At 28.0% G+C, this 20,733-nt stretch overlaps 1 protein-coding gene across 1 annotated transcript in view; it reads left to right on the top strand.

The window, feature by feature from the left end:
• The window catches only part of LOC111417634 (Semaphorin 2a), a 384,677-nt gene extending 368,338 nt beyond the window's left edge, over positions 1-16,339 (top strand). The window contains exons 7-10 of the mRNA XM_071195145.1: positions 5,592-5,822; positions 5,883-6,296; positions 6,352-7,064; positions 16,162-16,339. Coding sequence (XP_071051246.1) covers positions 5,592-5,822; positions 5,883-6,296; positions 6,352-7,064; positions 16,162-16,233 — 1,430 coding nt within the window. The 3' untranslated portion in view covers positions 16,234-16,339. The remainder of the gene's footprint in view (positions 1-5,591; positions 5,823-5,882; positions 6,297-6,351; positions 7,065-16,161) is intronic.
• Positions 16,340-20,733: the final 4,394 nt, after the last annotated feature.

Genomic DNA, 20,733 nt, shown 5'->3' with positions numbered 1-20,733 from the left:
TGGATCATTTTATCTATTATTTCTTCTGGAAATGAATTATTTATGGCAATGTTTTTTATTATTTTAATTTCTTTGTTAAATCTTTCTGTGTTTAAATTAGAATTATAAGCTCTATGGATGTAAGACCTGAATGCTGCCATTTTATGGGTTATGTTGTGAAAGGAATCATATGGGATCGTAGCGTCTGTCTGAGTCGGTTTCCTGTATATTTCGAATTGTATGTCATGTTTGGTTTTTTCTATTGTGATGTCGAGAAAATTTATTGTATTGTTGTTTTCAAATTCAATTGTAAATTGGATGTCTGTGTAATGTGTTGATGTACTGGTGTAAATTGTCTATAGTTTCTGTCTTTTTGGTGTTGACAATGACCAAAATGTCATCTACATAGCGTTGCCATACTAGTATATTCTGGAGATAAGGGTTCTTTTCATTCATTATAAAATTGTTCTCCATCTCATTCATAAAAATGTCCGCTAATAAACCGCTTAAAGGAGATCCCATGGGGAGTCCTTCTTGGTACGTAGATGTTTCATTTTGAAAATTAAAGAAGTTTTGTTGTAAGCATATCTGGAATAATTTAAAAATGTTTTTGCTATCATTTTCATCTAACTGTGAATTTAAAATGTTTTCGACAATTTTCAAAGTTTGTTTGGTGGGGATATTGGTGTAAAGGTTCACCACATCAAAGGATATTATGGTGTTTTCATTCGGTAGTCTCAAGCCTGTTAGTTTTTGTATTATTTGTCTTCTATCGTTAATTGTATAATTGGGTTTGAAGTCTATGTTATTTTTAAAAAACTGTATTAAAAATTTTGAGATCTTATATGTACTGGCATCTGTGGAGGCTATTATGGGTCTTATTGGGCGGTTTATTTTGTGTAAGTTTATGAGGGCGTACAATCTAGGTATTTTTGGGTTCATGGGAATTATGTGTTTTGTGCTAACATTGAATTTTTTAAGGGTGTCTTTAACCTCATTGATAATTTTTTTGACGTTTAGGTGAAAATGGTTGTTAGGATTTTTCAAAACTTTTTTATAGTTATTGTCTGTGAGGAATTTTTCTGTTTTGTTAACATATTCAGCCTTGTTTAGTATTACCAAACCTGCGTTTTTGTCCGCCTTGGTGAAAATTAGGTCGTTTTCTTTTATTTTCTTCTTTATTGACTCTATCAGTTTTACCTCTCTTCTTTGTTTTTCTTTGATCTTCTGTTCATTGTTCTTGTTCTTCTTCTTTGTGTCTTCTCGTATTAGAAGTTGTTGTATATTTTTTCTTATTTCCTCTTCCTCTTTCATTCCTCTTGTTATGGCTTCCATTTCCAATGCCACTTTTCTTAGGTTTGGTGTATTTGCTATGGAGTATTTAATACCTTTGTTAAAAAGTTTCATTTCTTCGGTGTTAAAATTAATGTTCGAAAGATTAGTAACTCGGTCATGAAATTTATGCAGGTTGGTATTGTTTACTTTTTTCTCTTTCTTCGTTTCTTTTTCTTTACGAAGTTGGTTCAATTTCTTTTCCTTTCTTTCCCATTCTCTTGTTGGTGTAGAATCTAGTGTTTCCTTAATTTTCGTCAATATTTCTTCTATTTCCAGGTGATGTAGTTTAGTGGTGAATTCCTGGTAATAATAGTATATTTTTTTATGTTGAATCCATTTATTTTTCTATAGTGTTTTTTGATTTCTCTTCTGATTTCTCTTGATTTTATTTTTTCGATTACCTATCCCTTAATATCCTACCCATAACCATTAAAAAACCCCCCTCTTCCTCCCTATTTTTTAAAAAAGTGGTTTTAATAATTATTGCTGTATGCGTTATAATATTTCGTTACTATTCTCAAATTATGTTTTGACTTCAAATATATTACCAAACAGAAAAATAAAATATCCCCAAACAAATTAACACATAACCTCAAATTAACTTTGACAACGAACTCCATGACGCATCAATTATCTAAACTGTTTTAATCCTTCATAATCGCAACTTAAAAAAATCATTTACATAATCTAACAGTAGGAACAAGTGAGGAATTGCCAAATGAATGAATCTAATGTATATTTTGTAAGGAATTGACGTAAGTTTTATTATTGTATTAATTTAAGAATCCACTTAATTTAGCACGTTAATCTAAGATTTATTTAAGAAAATTTGTATCTATGTAGGATATCTCCTGAAGATGCTGTGCAAACACAGTGAAACCGGTTGAGTAAATATTAAAAATAAAAATCCATTAAAGTGCAAAAAACGAAGTTTAATTTATACTTATAATAGTCACGCTAATGTTACAGTTATTGGACATATGTTAATTGTAATACATTACTGCTGGAACTTGATACACACAACGCGCTATTTAATATATATTTTTTTCATTTCACGTATGAACTGATCGTATAAAGTATCTATTTTCTCATCTTCATCCAATCCTTCAAGTTGTATTTTGTCGCCTTCTTGTTGTTTCGTATCTTACTGATATTGCAAGGATCGTATCCTGGCCAGTTTCTTGTTGTTCAAACTCGACTGTATTAATTCATTTCCTGAGCTTATCGTCTTCGCAAGTATCGTCGTCATTGATGAATTCGATAAGATTTTGGAACGCATTTCTTATAGAAACTATGTTTACATTCGTCACACTTTAAGTTGGTCTTATTTTGACACGTTTTTCCACAAACAAAACATTTCAGTTTCGTATCTTTTTTTGTGATTGTCATCTTCCTTTTCTCTTAAAGCTTTCTTCTTTTCTCTTCTTTTTGTCGTTCTGTTTCTATCTGTAATACTCTCTTCTTCTCGTGCATTTCCTAAAATGTTTGCGAAGATATTGCAAATAGTAGCCTTTCGGTGTTTCGTTTGGCTTTACGTTTCGGCGCGTTTGGTAAGGTGAGATAATTGCCAAAGAAACCTCATTTGACCACATCGAGTCGGTTAATTGATTTGACTAAATTCTTCTCTTCTCCCTAAAGGAGAAGGGTTTTTTGAAGGGTTTCGTTGAAGAGACAATTGCTTCCTTAATCTTTGAAGTCAGCGAGCGGATTTTAGCGTCTAACTCGTTCGGAGTAGCTGATGTTAGTATATATCCATTGATCAGCTTAATAATTTTAGGTCTGTATTCAGTTTGCTTTGCATGGGTGATGATTACTGGCAAATGATCCAAGTTTAACTAGCTGATTACACACAGATTTAACTGGATGGTAAAATTTTTAGTTATTACTATATCTAAAATATCCGGTTGATAGTCGCTTCTATAAAGAAAGTAGGTAAAATTGATGGGCAGTGCACTTCAAAGCTGTATTTGGTTGCTAATAATTCCAGATTCAGTCCCGATGCATTATCTGCTCTGCATCCCCAGAGTTTATTCTTGCTGTTAAGATCTCCTATAAGTAGGGTGGGTATAGAGCTACTCAACATTGAACTTATGTCAGTTTCTAGTAGTTTTTTGTTAGGTTGTTTGTATCCACATATGATATTAACTGGAGTTGACTTGTTAGCTGGAGTTTTGCAGCTAAATTGATGGTGTTGAATTTATCTTTTAATTATAATCGCCACCCCTCCGGCAGCTGTGGCGGAAGGCCTATTTGCTATATACAGGTTGATTCTCAACCTATACGCATAAACTTGGGGATTTATTCCTCATGACAAATAATCACTAATTGGTGAAAAAAATGGTAGCAAAAGTTTTTTGATTTCCTAAATATCCTTGATATTAACTTTCAAATTAAGAATACATAGAAATTACTTGAAACTGCGATGGTGATAAACAATTGTAATTTCGAGCGACACACATATTCGACCGAAGCTTGGGTAAAATGGAGGAGCAGTTAGACCTTTATACATTGTTAATGTCGAGAAAGAGATTTTGAATGTCGTTGAAGAGCAGCCTGGCGTAACTACTAGGATACTTGCAGAGCAACATGGGGTTTGGCGAATATTGAGGTACAATCAACTTCATCCATATCACATGCAACGTGTACAAGCCCTACTACCAGTAGATCTCATTCCATTCTTGGAATGAATTGGTCATTCTGGATAATCGATTAACTGGTGCTCATTATGTACTCTTTCAATACCTCATCTTATTTCTTCTTATTTTCATCAGACAACGTGAAATTATTGTAAATGTCCACTCCTTCCTCGCCAATAGCATTCAAAACGATTGCTACTTTAATGCCATCACTTTTCTGCCATGTATATTTCAAAATTTTGTTTAAATTTTTTGAAATTCTCTACTACATTTGCTTCGAACGACAATTGAGCAGGAATATTATATAATCACTTCTTTTTTTTTATGTCTACTTTTTACTACGTACTTGTATTAATATTGATTCATGCTTATTGACTGCGCCATGTTGTGTTCTGTCAATAAAAGTCAGGATTTTTACTACTACTTTATTGAACAAAACTAGAATTATTTTATTTTACAGTGTTCGAAATTACTTGACTTTACTTGTCATTCTTCATCTTCATGTTATACTTCACACTGGTTGGTATTGCCAACCTAATATGCAACAGGGGGTTTACCAGGTTTTGGTCTCATTATTATTTCAGCAACTTTCCATAGACTTGGGAAATATTTCTGTTTAAAAGCAGAATTAATGCTGCTTTCAGATGTTCAGCAAACAAATTGATTTCGAATTGGAGGTGTATATGTTTTTGGAACTTTAAGCTTTCTTGTTACCTTTCACAGAAAATAATCAGTACTGGCATCGTCAGTAAGGTCTTGTAAGTACTTTTGAATATTATTTTGTTTGTGGCTATGTTGTGGATATAGGCAGCCATATTAACACGTTGTAAGTATGCAACCAACATCACAGTGCAATACGCATCATACGCAAATCGCGTATTGCAATATACTGTGATATTGGTTGCATACTTACAATGATGACGTCGGGTACGATAATTAATTAACACACTGTATGTTAAGAGAGTTTTAGAGGTGATGTTAGAAAATAAACGGTCAACTAAATAATAAATATTAAATATAAAACCGCAATATTGTTGAGATTCCGAATGCAGTGCTTAGATTAACATTTCGGAGTCCATACATGTATAAATAACGAACCGAACACCATAGCGAATCGATTTATGACCACTTGAAAAGGTCGTCTTTTTGTTATTTTCCTGTACTTTTCCAATACTTTGGAGTTTCAGTTGAATTCGAGACTTCGAATCGGACATTTTCACTTTTGTATTGTCCAAGGATTAAGCAAAATACTGTACATGTAAAATCCTATCTAATTGGGGGCTAAAAAAAATTGTGAACTACCTTCATATAGGTTTCTCTTCATCCCCCAAATGAATTATAACTAATTCCTAACTTAAAATTTCTTTTCATACCCCCAGGAAAAAAACTTTGATCTCTTCGGGGAAATCCCCTTCACTTCAAAAACTACCTGTTCGAACCGGAAACGTCGAACGTAGTCCGAACTAATCGACGTCGAGGGCGACGCGCCGTTTCCATGGCGATAGACGCCCTTCACGGTTACCTGATCCGCGACCACCTTGATTTAATTATCGTGGTGGTCTAAAACTACCCTTCGCTTCCCATCTTACTCCCCTCACTCTCATTATAAGAGTACAATTAATTTCTTCTATTTCTTTTCAGAACCAAATTTCGTGGGATCCTTCGAAATCGGCGAATACGTTTTCTTCTTTTTCCGCGAAACGGCAGTCGAGTACATAAATTGCGGAAAAAGCGTCTACTCAAGAGTGGCAAGAGTTTGCAAGAAAGATACCGGTGGAAAAAATATTTTATCGCAAAATTGGGCTACATATCTGAAAGCTCGATTAAATTGCTCGATTCCGGGGGAATTTCCATTCTATTTTAACGAAATCCGTAATTATTAATTATTTTAACTTAATAATTTTAATTTTTAATAATGTTTGTTGATTTCAGAGAGTATTTATAAAGTACCAGGAGACGATAACAAATTTTACGGCACTTTCACCACCTCAACAAACGGATTGATGGGCTCAGCAATTTGTTCGTTTACTTTAAACGATATCCAGGCTGCTTTTAATGGGAAATTTAAAGAGCAAGCTACTTCATCGTCTGCGTGGCTTCCGGTTTTGTCGAGTAGAGTCCCGGAACCACGACCGGGAACTTGCGTTAATGACACGGAAACTCTGCCCGATACCGTCCTTAATTTTATCAGATCACATCCGTTAATGGATTCAGCGGTTAGCCACGAAAATGAAAAACCGGTTTATTTCAAACGCGATTTATTCTTCACCCGATTGGTTGTTGATAAGATTAAAGTTGATATCGGTGGTGCTATTTTGGATTACACCGTTTATTATGCCGGAACAAGTAATTAACCCCACATAACTCTTTAAATTTGTGTTAATGCAATAATTTTTTTTAGACGATGGTCGCGTCCATAAAATCGTTGAATGGTCAAGAGATGGCGATGAATCCTCTTCAATCCTCTTAGACGTTTTTGATGTAACACCCGGGGAACCAATTCAAATCATGGAAATCTCGAAAGAACACAAAGCTCTCTTTGTAGCTAGTGACCATCGCGTCAAACAAATCGATCTCGTTATGTGTAATAGACGTTACGATAATTGTCTCCGTTGTGTCCATGATCCTTATTGTGGTTGGGATAAAGACTTCAACGTTTGTAAGCCTTACGTACCTGGATTACTCCAAGATGTCTCAAACAGTACGATACACGTGTGCGATAGTAGCATAGTCAAAAAGAAAATGGTGGTAACATGGGGGCAAAGTTTGCATTTGGGATGTTTCTTAAAAATGCCAGCGGTTTTGGCGACGCAAACGATTACTTGGTATCACCACTCGAAGGAAAAGGGGCGTTATAAGATCGTTTTTCGACCGGATAAATATATTGAGACTTCGGAACATGGATTGGTGATAATTGCTGTAACGGAAGCGGATGCTGGGTTGTATGATTGTTGGATGGGAGCTTCGTTGTTGTGTTCTTATAATGTTACTGTTGATGCTCATCGTTGTTCACCGCCGTCCAAAAGTAATGAGTATCAAAAGATTTATTCGGATTGGTGCCATGAATTTGAAAAGTATAAATCGGCGATGAAAACTTGGGAAAGAAAACAATCGGTAAGGAAAAAATTTTCAACATTCTTATTTTTCATTTAAAGTTAAAATCGAATACAAACACGATTGATTTATTATCTACAACCAGTTCAAACGTAGCTTTTTTATTAATACGGAACACTTTTAGGACGTTCCACCATCTCAATTAGTAACTAAGTCCCATTAAGTCAAGTTCATTTTTATTTCATGAATGCAGATTTGTCAGCACTTCAAAGAAAACATGTTAGCTCTCCTAACTTTGCTTCTCCTATCCTGGCACTACTTGTACTACCTGGAAAAAGCAATCCGGGGCGAGTGACTAGATGATTGAGTATTCCGAAGATAAAATAATTGTTACTTAGGCTACCCTAAAAAACGGAATTAAATTTTTGTTCCCTGCAACACGTCATCCTAGAAATTACTGAGATAAAGTGTCTATTCACCATCTCATCCATTCATGCGTCGTTACTCCATTAAAATCCGTTATGAATCGATCGATTATCCTCTACAACTATCGTGATACTAAAATTGATGAACGTATAGCTTGGTTGTGCTATTTGCCTTATTTCGGATGTATCAGACTTGGCTTTGGCATGCTGCCTTGGTGGCGGGGTGGTACTGGTTAGATAATTATGAGAAACCACTTTCATAAAGCCTTTATTCTACTGCTCAATGCTAATTCCTGCCCAATCTGCAGTTTTGTTTCATTGACTTAAAACCTTTCTCTTAATTCAAACGTTTGTCAGTTCAAGTCTGCAATCGAGAAGCAAAGGGACATTGCACAGAGAGTTTGCCCTACGACCAAACTGGAATTTTTGTTATTGGCTGTAATTATATAATATATCAATTGAGCAAAAACTAGCCAAATACTTGGTTATATAATTAGTAACTATCAAAACTACTGTGGTTGGTATGCTTGAACAAGCTTGAACAAATTAATAGGGAAAAAAGACAGTTGAGCTTGACTCTCTAACATGGTAATGTGACAAGACATGAAACGTGTAGTTTCATTAGACAACACTTCCAGATGAAAATAATATAAGTGTGCTAAGACGAGCACAGATATGGCAAAATCTTGCTTTGAGAAAACTAGCAAAAGCTGGCTTGTTCCGCATATTCAGTATGCATAGGGACTGCTAAAGGACAGGCTATTGATCCTTTTAGTTTGCAAAGTTGCCAAAAATGTCATAAAGATAATTGGCTGTGGTGCCCAAGCTTTCATAGAGCAGCCGCTTTTGATCCTACTATGTCCGATTTATCCAATTATTTCGAAATAGAGTTCGTAAAGTGTTGGATTGTGTTATCTTCTTAACCCACTAGTCAGTTTCTGAGCATTACTCGTCCTAAAGTTACGATTTTTTATTAAGTTCAAAAGTTTTTTACAAAAAATTACATTTTGTTTTCTATAGTTGACTTTATCATTTTCCATGTTTGAATATGATATATGTATATCACTAGAAAGTATAATCTTTTTCCTATAATTTAAGATACATGTATTTCATTCTCTTGGCATCACTCGTTTTAAGGACATGATTTTTTTTTAATTTAAAGATTTTTTTATAAAGAATTAATTAATAATCTTTCCACAAATATATTGAAAATTTCATTTGCTTCTAAATAAAATAAACGGATCCTTTGAAGGCGGTATACATCAGTCAAAAGCGTAGTTTTTCCCTACATATCAAGATATATATCAATCTCTTAGCATAACTCATTTAAAAGATACGATTTTTTGTTTCATCAGTTTCGTTTATAAAAAATTCCATTTTTTTTCTATAGTTGACTTTGTCATATTTTCCTAAACAATAGAAATAACATATTTAAATATGGTATATATCACTAAAAAGTATAATCTTTTCACTATAAATTAAGACATATATCATTCTCTTACCATAACACGTTTGAAAGATACAATTTTTTTAAGTTCAATGTTTTTTTACAAACAATTGTGTCCTTCTAGAAATACACTGAAATTTGTCGTTTTGTCCTAAACAATATAAACAAAATATTTGAATATACTATACATCACACGAAAGAATAATCTTTTCTCTACAATTTAAGATATAAATCATTCTCTTAACATTGCTCGTTTTAAAGATACGATTTTTTTAATTCAAGGGTTTTTTTACAAAGAATTACGTCTTCGTAAACATATACCACAGTATATATAACAGACAGTACTCTCACTCAGTGGCGGCACGTTTGATGTGGCGAATTGATTTTCAATGACCTCGAAGCCATTATTCTGGCATAAAACACAACAGGTCCGCATTAAAAATATTTAAAACGTCGAAAATATTAAATTAAAAAAGTTATTCGCAATTAAATTTCTGAACTGATAAAAACATTAGTTATTGAGTTATATATTATATAAGTAATAACGTCATTATTTATAATATTTGATATTTTATTTTAATCTTTACACTTGTCGTTACGGCTCTGCACAAAAACAAACCTCACAGACACACTGGCGATTAGCAAGATTTAAACCAGCGTAATGGCCGCTCGCCTGCGTAATGAGGGCTGCGCATATCTTCCCGCCAAACCGAGTGAGAGTACTGTCTGTTATTTATACTGTGCATATACGTAACTTTGTCATTTTTTCCTAAACAATATAAACAAATTCTTTGAAAGTGGTATATATCAATAGAAAGTAGAGTCTTTTCCCTACAAATTTAGGTATATTCATTCTCCTAATATTAAACTCTTTAAAAATACAATTTTTTTAATTTTAAGTTTATTTATAAAAAAAATTGTTTTCTATAGTTGACTTTGTCATACTTTCCCAAACAATATAAACAAAATATTTGAATATGGTATACATCGCTAGAAAGTGTAATCTTTACCCTGCAAATTAAGATATATATCGTTATCTTAGCATAACTCGTTTGAAAGATACGATTTTTTTAAGTTCAAGGATTTTCGTAACGAATTACGTCTTTCTAAAAATATGTTGAAATTTGTCATTATTTTTCAAACAATATAAACATATCGAAAGAACTTATAAACTTCGAAAGTACAATCTTTTCTCTACAAATTAAGATATATATCATTCTCATAGCATAACTAATTTGAAAGATATGATTTTTTTTTGATTGATAAGAAATTATGAATTTTAAAAATATACTTAATTTTGTCATTTTCTCTTAATCAATATAAACAAAATATTTGAATATGCTATACATCACACGAAAGTATTATCTTTTCTCTACAAATTAAGATATATATCATTCTCTTAGCATAAGTCGTTTGAAAGATACGATTTTTTTTTCACGTTCAATGAATTGTGTCTTGTTAGAAATAGTGTGAAATTGCTTATCTTTTAGTAAGCAATATAAACAAATTCTTGGAAAGTGGTATATAACAGTCGAAAGTACAATCTTTTCTCTACAAATTAAGATATATATCATTCTCATACCATAACTAGTTTGCAAGATATGATTTTTTTAATTTCAAGGTTTTTTCTAAGGAATTATGTCTTTTAAAAATATACTTAACTTTGTCATTTTATCTTAATCAATATAAACAAAATATTTGAATATGCTATACATCACACGAAAATATTATCTTTTCCCTACAAATTAAGATGTATATCATTCTGTTAACATAAGTCCTTTGAAAGATACGATTTTTTTTCAAGTTCAAGGCTTTTTACAATGAATTGTATCTTTTTAGAAATACTGTGAAATTTCTCATCTTTTCCTAAACAATATAAACAAATTCTTGAAAGGTGGTATATATCAGTCGAAAGTACAATCTTTTCTCTACAAATTAAGATATATATCATTCTCATAGCATAACTAGTTTGAAAGATGTTTTTTTTTAATTTCAAGGGTTTTTTATAAGAAATAATGAATTTTAAATTTTTTAAATTTGAATATGCTATACACCACACGAATGTATAATCTTTTTCCTACAAATTAAGATATATATCATTCTCTTAACATAAGTCGTTTGAAAGATACGGTTTTTTTTATAAGTGTAAGGTTTTTTTACAATGAATTGTGTCTTTTTAGAAATACTGAGAAATTTCTCACCTTTTTTTAAACAATTTAAACAAATTCTTTTAAAGTGATATATATCAGTCGAAAGTGCAATATTTTCTCTACAAATTAAGATATATATCATTCTCTTAGCATAAGTCGTTTAAAATATACGATTTTTTTTAATTTCAAGGTTTTTTATAAGGAATTATATCTTTTAAAAATATGCTTAATTTTGTCATTTTGTATCAATTAACATATACAAAATACTTGAGTATGCTATATATCTTACGAAAGTATAATCTTTTCTCTACAAATTAAGATATATATCATACTCTTAGCGTAAGTCGTTTGAAAGATACGATTTTTTTCACGTTCAATGTTTTTTTACAATGAATTGTGTCTTGTTAGAAATACTGTGAAATTTCTCATCTTTTCCTAAGCAATATAAACAAATTCTTGGAAAGTGGTATACATCAATCGAAAGTACAATCTTTTCTCTACAAATTAAGATATATATCATTCTCATAGGATAAGTCGTTTGAAATATACGATTTTTTTTAATTTCAAGGTTTTTTATAAGGAATTATATCTTTTAAAAATATGCTTAAATTTGTCATTTTGTCTCAATTAACATATACAAAATACTTGAGTATGCTATATATCTCACGAAAATATAATCTCTTCTCTACAAATTAATATATATATCATTCTCTTAGCATAAGTCGTTTGAAATATACGATTTTTTTCACGTTCAATGGTTTTTTACAATGAATTGTGTCTTGTTAGAAATACTGCGAAATTTCTCATCTTTTCCTAAACAAATTCTTTGAAATTGGTGTATATCAGTCGAAAGTGCAATCTTTTCTCTACAAAGTAAGATATATATCATTCTCTTAGCATAAGTCGTTTGAAATATACGATTTTTTTTAATTTCAAGGTTTTTTATAAGGAATTATATCTTTTAAAGATATGCTTAATTTTGTCATTTTGTATCAATTAACATATACAAAATACTTGAGTATGCTATATATCTTACGAAAGTATAATCTTTTCTCTACAAATTAAGATATATATCATACTCTTAGCGTAAGTCGTTTGAAAGATACGATTTTTTTCACGTTCAATGTTTTTTTACAATGAATTGTGTCTTGTTAGAAATACTGTGAAATTTCTCATCTTTTCCTAAGCAATATAAACAAATTCTTGGAAAGTGGTATACATCAATCGAAAGTACAATCTTTTCTCTACAAATTAAGATATATATCATTCTCATAGGATAAGTCGTTTGAAATATACGATTTTTTTTAATTTCAAGGTTTTTTATAAGGAATTATATCTTTTAAAAATATGCTTAAATTTGTCATTTTGTCTCAATTAACATATACAAAATACTTGAGTATGCTATATATCTCACGAAAATATAATCTCTTCTCTACAAATTAATATATATATATCATTCTCTTAGCATAAGTCGTTTGAAATATACGATTTTTTTCACGTTCAATGGTTTTTTACAATGAATTGTGTCTTGTTAGAAATACTGCGAAATTTCTCATCTTTTCCTAAACAAATTCTTTGAAATTGGTGTATATCAGTCGAAAGTGCAATCTTTTCTCTACAAAGTAAGATATATATCATTCTCTTAGCATAAGTCGTTTGAAATATATGATTTTTTTTTAATTTCAAGGTTTTTTATAAGGAATTATATCTTTTAAAAATATGCTTAATTTTGTCATTTTGTCTCAATTAACATATACAAAATACTTGAATATGCTATATATCTCACGAAAGTATAATTTTTCTCTACAAATTAAGATATATATCATACTCTTAGCATAAGTCGTTTGAAAGATACGATTTTTTTCACGTACAATGTTTTTTTACAATGAATTGTGTCTTGTTAGAAATACTGTGTAATTTCTCATCTTTTCCTAAGCAATATAAACAAATTCTTGGAAAGTGGTATATATCAATCGAAAGTACAATCTTTTCTCTACAAATTAAGATATATATCATTCTCATAGGATAACTAGTTGGAAACATATGATGTTTTTAATTTGAAGGTTTTTATAAGAAATTATGCATTTTAAAAACATACTTAATTTTGTCATTTTATGTTAATCAGTATAAATAAAATATTTGAATATGTTATACATCACACTAAAGTATTATCTTTTCCCTACAAATTAAGATGTATATCATTCTCATACCATAACTAGTTTGAGAGATATGATTTTTTTTAATTTGAAGGTTTTTTATATGAAATTATGAATTTTAAAAATATACTCATCTTATTTTAATCAATATAAACAAAATATTTGAATATGCTATATATCTCACGAAAGTATAATCTTTTCCCTACAAACTAAGATATATATCATTCTCTTAGCATAAGTCGTTTGAAATATACGATTTTTTTCACATTTAATGGTTTTTTACAATGAATTGTGTCTTGTTCGAAATACTGCGAAATTTCTCATCTTTTCCTTAACAAATTCTTTGAAATTGGTGTATATCAGTCGAAAGTGCAATCTTTTCTCTACAAATTAAGATATATATCATTCTCATAGGATAACTAGTTTGAAAGATATGATTTTTTAATTTCAAGTTTTTTTATAAGAAATTATAAATTTTAAAAATATACTCAATTTTGTCACTTTATCTTAATCAATATAAACAAAATATTTGAATATGCTATACACCACACGAAAGTATAATCTTTTCCCTACAATTTAAGATATATATCATTCTCTTAGCACAAGTCGTTTGAAAGATACGATTTTTTTTCAAGTGCAAGGTTTTTTTACAATGAATTGTGTCTTGTTAGAAATACTGCGAAATTTCTTATCTTGTCCTAAACAAATTCTTTGAAATTGGTGTATATCAGTCGAAAGTACAATCTTTTCTCTACAAATTAAGATATGTATCATTCTCATACCATAACTAGTTTGGAAGATATGATTTTTTTTAATTTCAAGGTTTTTTATAAGAAATTAGGTCTTTTAAAAATATACTTAATTTTGTCATTTTATCTTAATCAATATAAACAAAATATTTGAATATGCTATACACCACACGAAATTATAATCTTTTCCCTACAAATTAAGATATATATCATTCTCTTAGCTTAAGTCGTTTGAAAGATACGATTTTTTTCAGTTCAAGGTTTTTTACAATGAATTGTGTCTTTTTAGAAATACTGTGAAATTTCTCATCTTTTCCTAAGCAATATAAACAAATTCTTGGAAAGTGGTATATATCAATCGAAAGTACAATCTTTTCTCTACAAATTAAGATATATATCATTCTCATAGGATAACTAGTTGGAAACATATGATTTTTTTAATTTGAAGGTTTTTATAAGAAATTATGCATTTTAAAAATATACTTAATTTTGTCATTTTATGTTAATCAATATAAGTAAAATATTTCAATATGTTATACATCACAGGAAAGTATTATCTTTTCCCTACAAATTAAGATGTATATCATTCTCATACCATAACTAGTTTGAGAGATATGATTTTTTTTAATTTGAAGGTTTTTTATATGAAATTATGAATTTTAAAAATATACTCATCTTATTTTAATCAATATAAACAAAACATTTGAATATGCTATATATCTCACGAAAGTATAATCTTTTCCCTACAAACTAAGATATATATCATTCTCTTAGCATAAGTCGTTTGAAATATACGATTTTTTTCACATTTAATGTTTTTTTACAATGAATTGTGTCTTGTTCGAAATACTGCGAAATTTCTCATCTTTTCCTAAACAAATTCTTTGAAATTGGTGTATATCAGTCGAAAGTGCAATCTTTTCTCTACAAATTAAGATATATATCATTCTCATAGGATAACTAGTTTGAAAGATATGATTTTTTAATTTCAAGTTTTTTTATAAGAAATTATAAATTTTAAAAATATACTCAATTTTGTCACTTTATCTTAGTCAATATAAACAAAATATTTGAATATGCTATACACCACACGAAAGTATAATCTTTTCCCTACAATTTAAGATATATATCATTCTCTTAGCACAAGTCGTTTGAAAGATACGATTTTTTTTCAAGTGCAAGGTTTTTTTACAATGAATTGTGTCTTGTTAGAAATACTGTGAAATTTCTCATCTTTTCCTAAGCAATATAAACAAATTCTTGGAAAGTGGTATATATCAATCGAAAGTACAATCTTTTCTCTACAAATTAAGATATATATCATTCTCATAGGATAACTAGTTGGAAACATATGATTTTTTTAATTTGAAGGTTTTTATAAGAAATTATGCATTTTAAAAATATACTTAATTTTGTCATTTTATGTTAATCAATATAAGTAAAATATTTCAATATGTTATACATCACTGGAAAGTATTATCTTTTCCCTACAAATTAAGATGTATATCATTCTCACACCATAACTAGTTTGAGAGATATGATTTTTTTTAATTTGAAGGTTTTTTATATGAAATACTGCGAAATTTCTCATCTTTTCCTAAACAAATTCTTTGAAATTGGTGTATATCAGTCGAAAGTATAATCTTTTCTCTACAAATTAAGATATGTATCATTCTCATACCATAACTAGTTTGGAAGATATGATTTTTTTTAATTTCAAGGTTTTTTATAAGGAATTAGGTCTTTTAAAAATATACTTAATTTTGTCATTTTATCTTGATATAAACAAAATATTTGAATATGCTATACACCACACGAAAGTATAATCTTTTCCCTACAAATTAAGATATATATCATTCTCTTAGCTTAAGTCGTTTGAAAGATACGATTTTTTTCAGTTCAAGGTTTTTTACAATGAATTGTGTCTTTTTAGAAATACTGTTAAATTTCTTATCTTTTCCAAAGCAATATAAACCAATTCATTGAAAGTGGTATAAATCAGTCGAAAGTACAATCTTTTCTCTACAAATTAAGATATATCAGTCTCATACCATAACTAGTTTGAGAGATTATGTCTTTTCAAAATATAATGATGACATCGGGTACGATAAATAATTAATTAACACAGTGTATTTCTCTAACAAATTAATATATAAATCGTGTTTTTATGATAATTCCTTTACACATATTTTTTAAGATTTAATTACGATGTTTTTTTATTTTTTTTTAGCAATGCGCCTCAAGAACGAACGATAGCAACCAGAATAGCCATCCAAATGAAATTTTTAGACAATTAGTCTGATAGCTGATCCAGCACGGTCCTCTGTCTCTGACTCCATTGGGTATCCCTCTTTCATGGACGCAAGTGTTGTTTGTGTAAATAAATCTTTAAGGAGAAAACGTCGACGAAAATAAAAATTAAAAAAAATAAATTAAAAAAAAAAATAAATTAAAAAAACGACTCTGTTTATGATGAGTCCTTTTTATTAATAATTTAAGCTTCTTTAAATCTTTGTTTTTTTAATATTAATCGTGATTAAAAAAAGACTTTTTTGATAAAGACGATCTTAATAAAGTGAAAGAAAAAATTAATTTTTTTGACTTAATTGAATAAATTTAAGAAATATAACAATTTTTTTTCGAGCAAAAAACATGTATATTAATATGAAAACAAAACAAAAAAAAATATTGTAGGTCTGTGATATCAATGTATTTTGAATATCTTTTTTTTAATTAAAAAAAATTAATTTTTTGATTTCTTAATTTTTTTAATTTAAAAAAATTTATTTTTAATTTGATTTTAACGATTGGACCAAAAGAAGAATTTAAATTTTTGAGAAAGAAAAAAAAACGTTTTAATTAATTAATTTAATTGAAAAAAAATTAATTATTAATTTTTGTAAACGATTTTCGGTTAATTTTTAATTTTTAGAAGCTATTATTGATTAATTATTGATTAGTTTTTAGTGGTATACATATAGAATATAAAAAAAATATAAATATATTATAAAAATATAAATATAAGTAACGGTGTATCGAAGCAATAGTTTATTCCGCTTGCAGAATTAAAAAAAATCGATAAAAATGAACTAAAAAAAAATCGTGTATTTGTTGGTCATTTTAAACGATTAAAGATCGATAAAATTATTATTATATATATTATATAATAGTGTACATACCGTTTTTAATGATATAATGAATAATAATAATAAATATATAACTTAGCCCCCCAATTAAAACAAATAAATTTTTTTAAAATTAATTTTGAATAAAACAACTTAATAAAGACCCGGATTTAAATTAATTTATTAATTTAAATAATTTAAAAAAATTCTTTTGGGGTCTTTATTTCGAGAAAACTTATTTTTTTATTAGAATTACTCGACAATCATATAAAGAATGAGATTAATAATAAAATAATTAAAAGCAATTTCTTTAAAAATAATTTAATTCTTATCTTTATCGTTTCAAAATCATTTTTTGCAATAACTAACCCTGTAAATACCTATGTATAGTTATTTATATAAAAAAAACGTGTATTTAAAACACTTTAACACCTAAAAAAATCGATACCAACAAAAATAGGCAGGATTTAGACCCAAAAATTTCTTTCCCATTTTATTAATTAATTTTAAAACTTAGTACATATCTTCATATCGCAATAAAATAATAAAAATAAAAAGTGTATACTAAAAGGGAATTAAAAAAGGATTAAAATTTTGTCGATATAGTCGTTTTGGGTTGATTTGAAACATTTTTAGGCGGATTAATCTTGTTATAAAAAGAAGCAAAACGAATTTAACTCCTCCCAAAAAAAAAATTAATAATAAATACTAAGAAGAAGATTAACTTACAATTAGACCTTCTTCACTCTCGAATAAATAAATCTAAAAAGTAATTAAAAAATAACGTTTGTAAGCGGACATTTCACTTCTATGAAGTGAAAAAAGCACCTTAATTCCTCTCAAATTAACTGTAATTAATAATTAAATCCTTTTTAATTTAGTTAAGTCTTATTTTTAATATTATATTAATTAATTATAACTAATTCACCCCTAAATTTATTTTATAACAATGTACAGTAAAATAATAAGTTTGTGTTTTTCCTTTTAATTAATTAATTAATTAATTTATATCATCTTTTATAATTAAGTTATTAGTTTAATTAATTTTGTTTTAACTGCATTTTTTACTTAATTATTTTTTATTAATTAATAATTTGATGTATTTTCAAAAAAAAAACTCGTTCTGTGTAAATAGGGATTACTGCTACTAGAAAGTAATTTTAAAATCGTAACAAAAAAAAATAATAAACCCGAGTACTACGTTTTTCCGTTTTAGCTCACACGCAGTGAAAATTATTAATTAAATAATTAAAATAGCAATTTACGAAGGTGAACCCGTTGTGAAGAAAAGGAACACGAAGAAGGTGAATGCGCGATAAAAATAAATTTGTAAAAAATACTTAATTAAATACCAGATGACTTGTAACAATTATTGCTATTGCTCTCCAAGATTATTATTACAAATAAAAATTATATAATAAATTTTTGATATCTTTTATTTATTATTACGATATATAAATAAAATAAATAATCTTTTATTACGAATTGTGTTTTGTGCAATTGAGTTTAAAAATTAATATCTCAAAAACTAAACGATATTTTGAAAAAGTGTTTATTTTCTTGGAAAGTTTATAATTTGTTTAATAAATGGTAATAATTTCATAATGATTGATTGAAACGCTGATTTATTATGATTTTTTGAAAATGACTAAAAAAAGTTATTAACCTGAACAGTGAGTAAATGACTTGTGATGTTTAAAAAGTTAATTTCTCAAAAACTAAAAGATACTTTGAAAATCCGTTTCTTTCATTGGAAAGCTTATAATTTATATAATAAATACTGATAATTTCATGATGATTGATTCAAATTCCAATTTGTTATGATTTTTTGAAAATTAGTAAAACAAGTTGTATAAGATGAAAAATGAGTAAATGACTTGTGATGTTTAAAAAGTTAATTTCTCAAAAACTAAAAGATACTTTGAAAATCCGTTTCTTTCATTGGAAAGCTTATAATTTGTACAAGAAATACTGACAATTTCATAATAATTGATTCAAATTTCCATTTGTTATGATTTTTTGAAAATGACTAAAACAAGTTGTTTAACCCGAAAAATGAGTAAATATCTGCTGATGTTTAAAAAGTTAATTTCTCAAAAACGAAAAGATATTTTGAAAATCCGTTTCTTTCATAGGAAAGCTTATAATTTATATAATAAGCATAATTTCATGATGATTGATTCAAATTCCAATTTGTTATGATTTTTTGAAAATGACTAAAACAAGTTGTATAAGATGAAAAATGAGTAAATGACTTGTCATGTTTAAAAAGTTAATTTCTCAAAAACTAAAAGATACTTTGAAAATCTGTTTCTTTCATTGAAAAGGTTATAATTTGTATAATAAATGCTGATAATTTCACAATGATTAATTTAAATTCCAATTTACTATGATTTTTTTTAAAATGACTAAAAAGATTGTTTAATACGAAAAATGAGTAAATGTCTCATGATGTTTAAATAGTTAATTTCTCAAAAACTAAAAGATATTTTGAAAATCTGTTTCTTTCATTAGAAAGCTTATTATTTGTGTAATAAAGGCAGATAATTTCCTAATGATTGATTCAAATTTGAATTTATTATGATTTTTGGAAGATGATTAAAACAAATTGTTTAACCCGATTAATGCACTCCAATAATATATAACCAATCAGAGTAACGATCGTTTAAAATTTCGACCAATGACGTAATTTTTTAAGTGAATAAAAGTTACCTAGGTTTTTCAACTGATGTGAATAAATCACACGTAATATTTTATAACTGATAAAAACGCGACTACCATATAATTATATACTTTTGTTTACCTGTCACATTTTTGACAAGTGTAATTAAGTCAAAAATAGTTAATAAATAATTAAAAATTGTCAATAAATTGTGCAATTGTCGTGTATTAATCTCCCTAAAATACGCTCGAGCTTGATTTTAAATCAGAATAATTTTATTTTTAATTCACTCAAGTTTTGTTACCCTTTGGAAATAAGTCTCAATCAAAATCAAAAGATAAAATCTTCAAAATCTTAAAATCTCTTGTGTATTTACCCCCGAAAAATGAGTAAAAATCTGCTGATGTTTAAAAAGTTAATTTCTCAAAAACGAAAAGATACCTTGAAAATCCGTTTCTTTCATTGAAAAGCTTATAATTTGTATAAGAAATGCTGACAATTTCATGATGATTGATTCAAATTCCAATTTGTTATGATTTTTTGAATATGACTAAAACAAGTTGTTTAAGACGAAAAATGAGTAAATGACTTGTGATGTTTAAAAAGTTAATTTCTCAAAAACTGAAAGATACTTTGAAAATCCGTTTTTTTTCATTGAAAAGCTTATAATATACAAATTATGTATAAATGCTGATAATTTCACAATGATTGATTCAAATTTCAATTTATTATGATTTTTGGAAAATGATTAAAACAAATTGTTTAACCCGAAAAATGAGTAAATATCTGATGATGTTTAAAACGTTAATTTTTCAAAAACTAAAAGATATTTTGAAAATCTGTGTCTTTCATGGGAAAGCTTATAATTTCTATAATAAATGCTGATAATTTCATAATGATTCATTCAAACTCCAGTTTGTTATGATTTTTTGAAAATGTCTAATACAAGTTGTTTAACCTGAAAAATGAGTAAATGTCTCATGATGTTTAAATAGTTAATTTCTCAAAAACTTAA

This window comes from Onthophagus taurus, chromosome 3, assembly GCF_036711975.1.
Source record: "Onthophagus taurus isolate NC chromosome 3, IU_Otau_3.0, whole genome shotgun sequence".
NCBI classification, from domain to species: Eukaryota; Metazoa; Arthropoda; class Insecta; order Coleoptera; family Scarabaeidae; genus Onthophagus; species Onthophagus taurus.
Note: the sequence above shows the minus strand (reverse complement) of the source record. Positions and strands in the feature narration are given on the sequence as shown.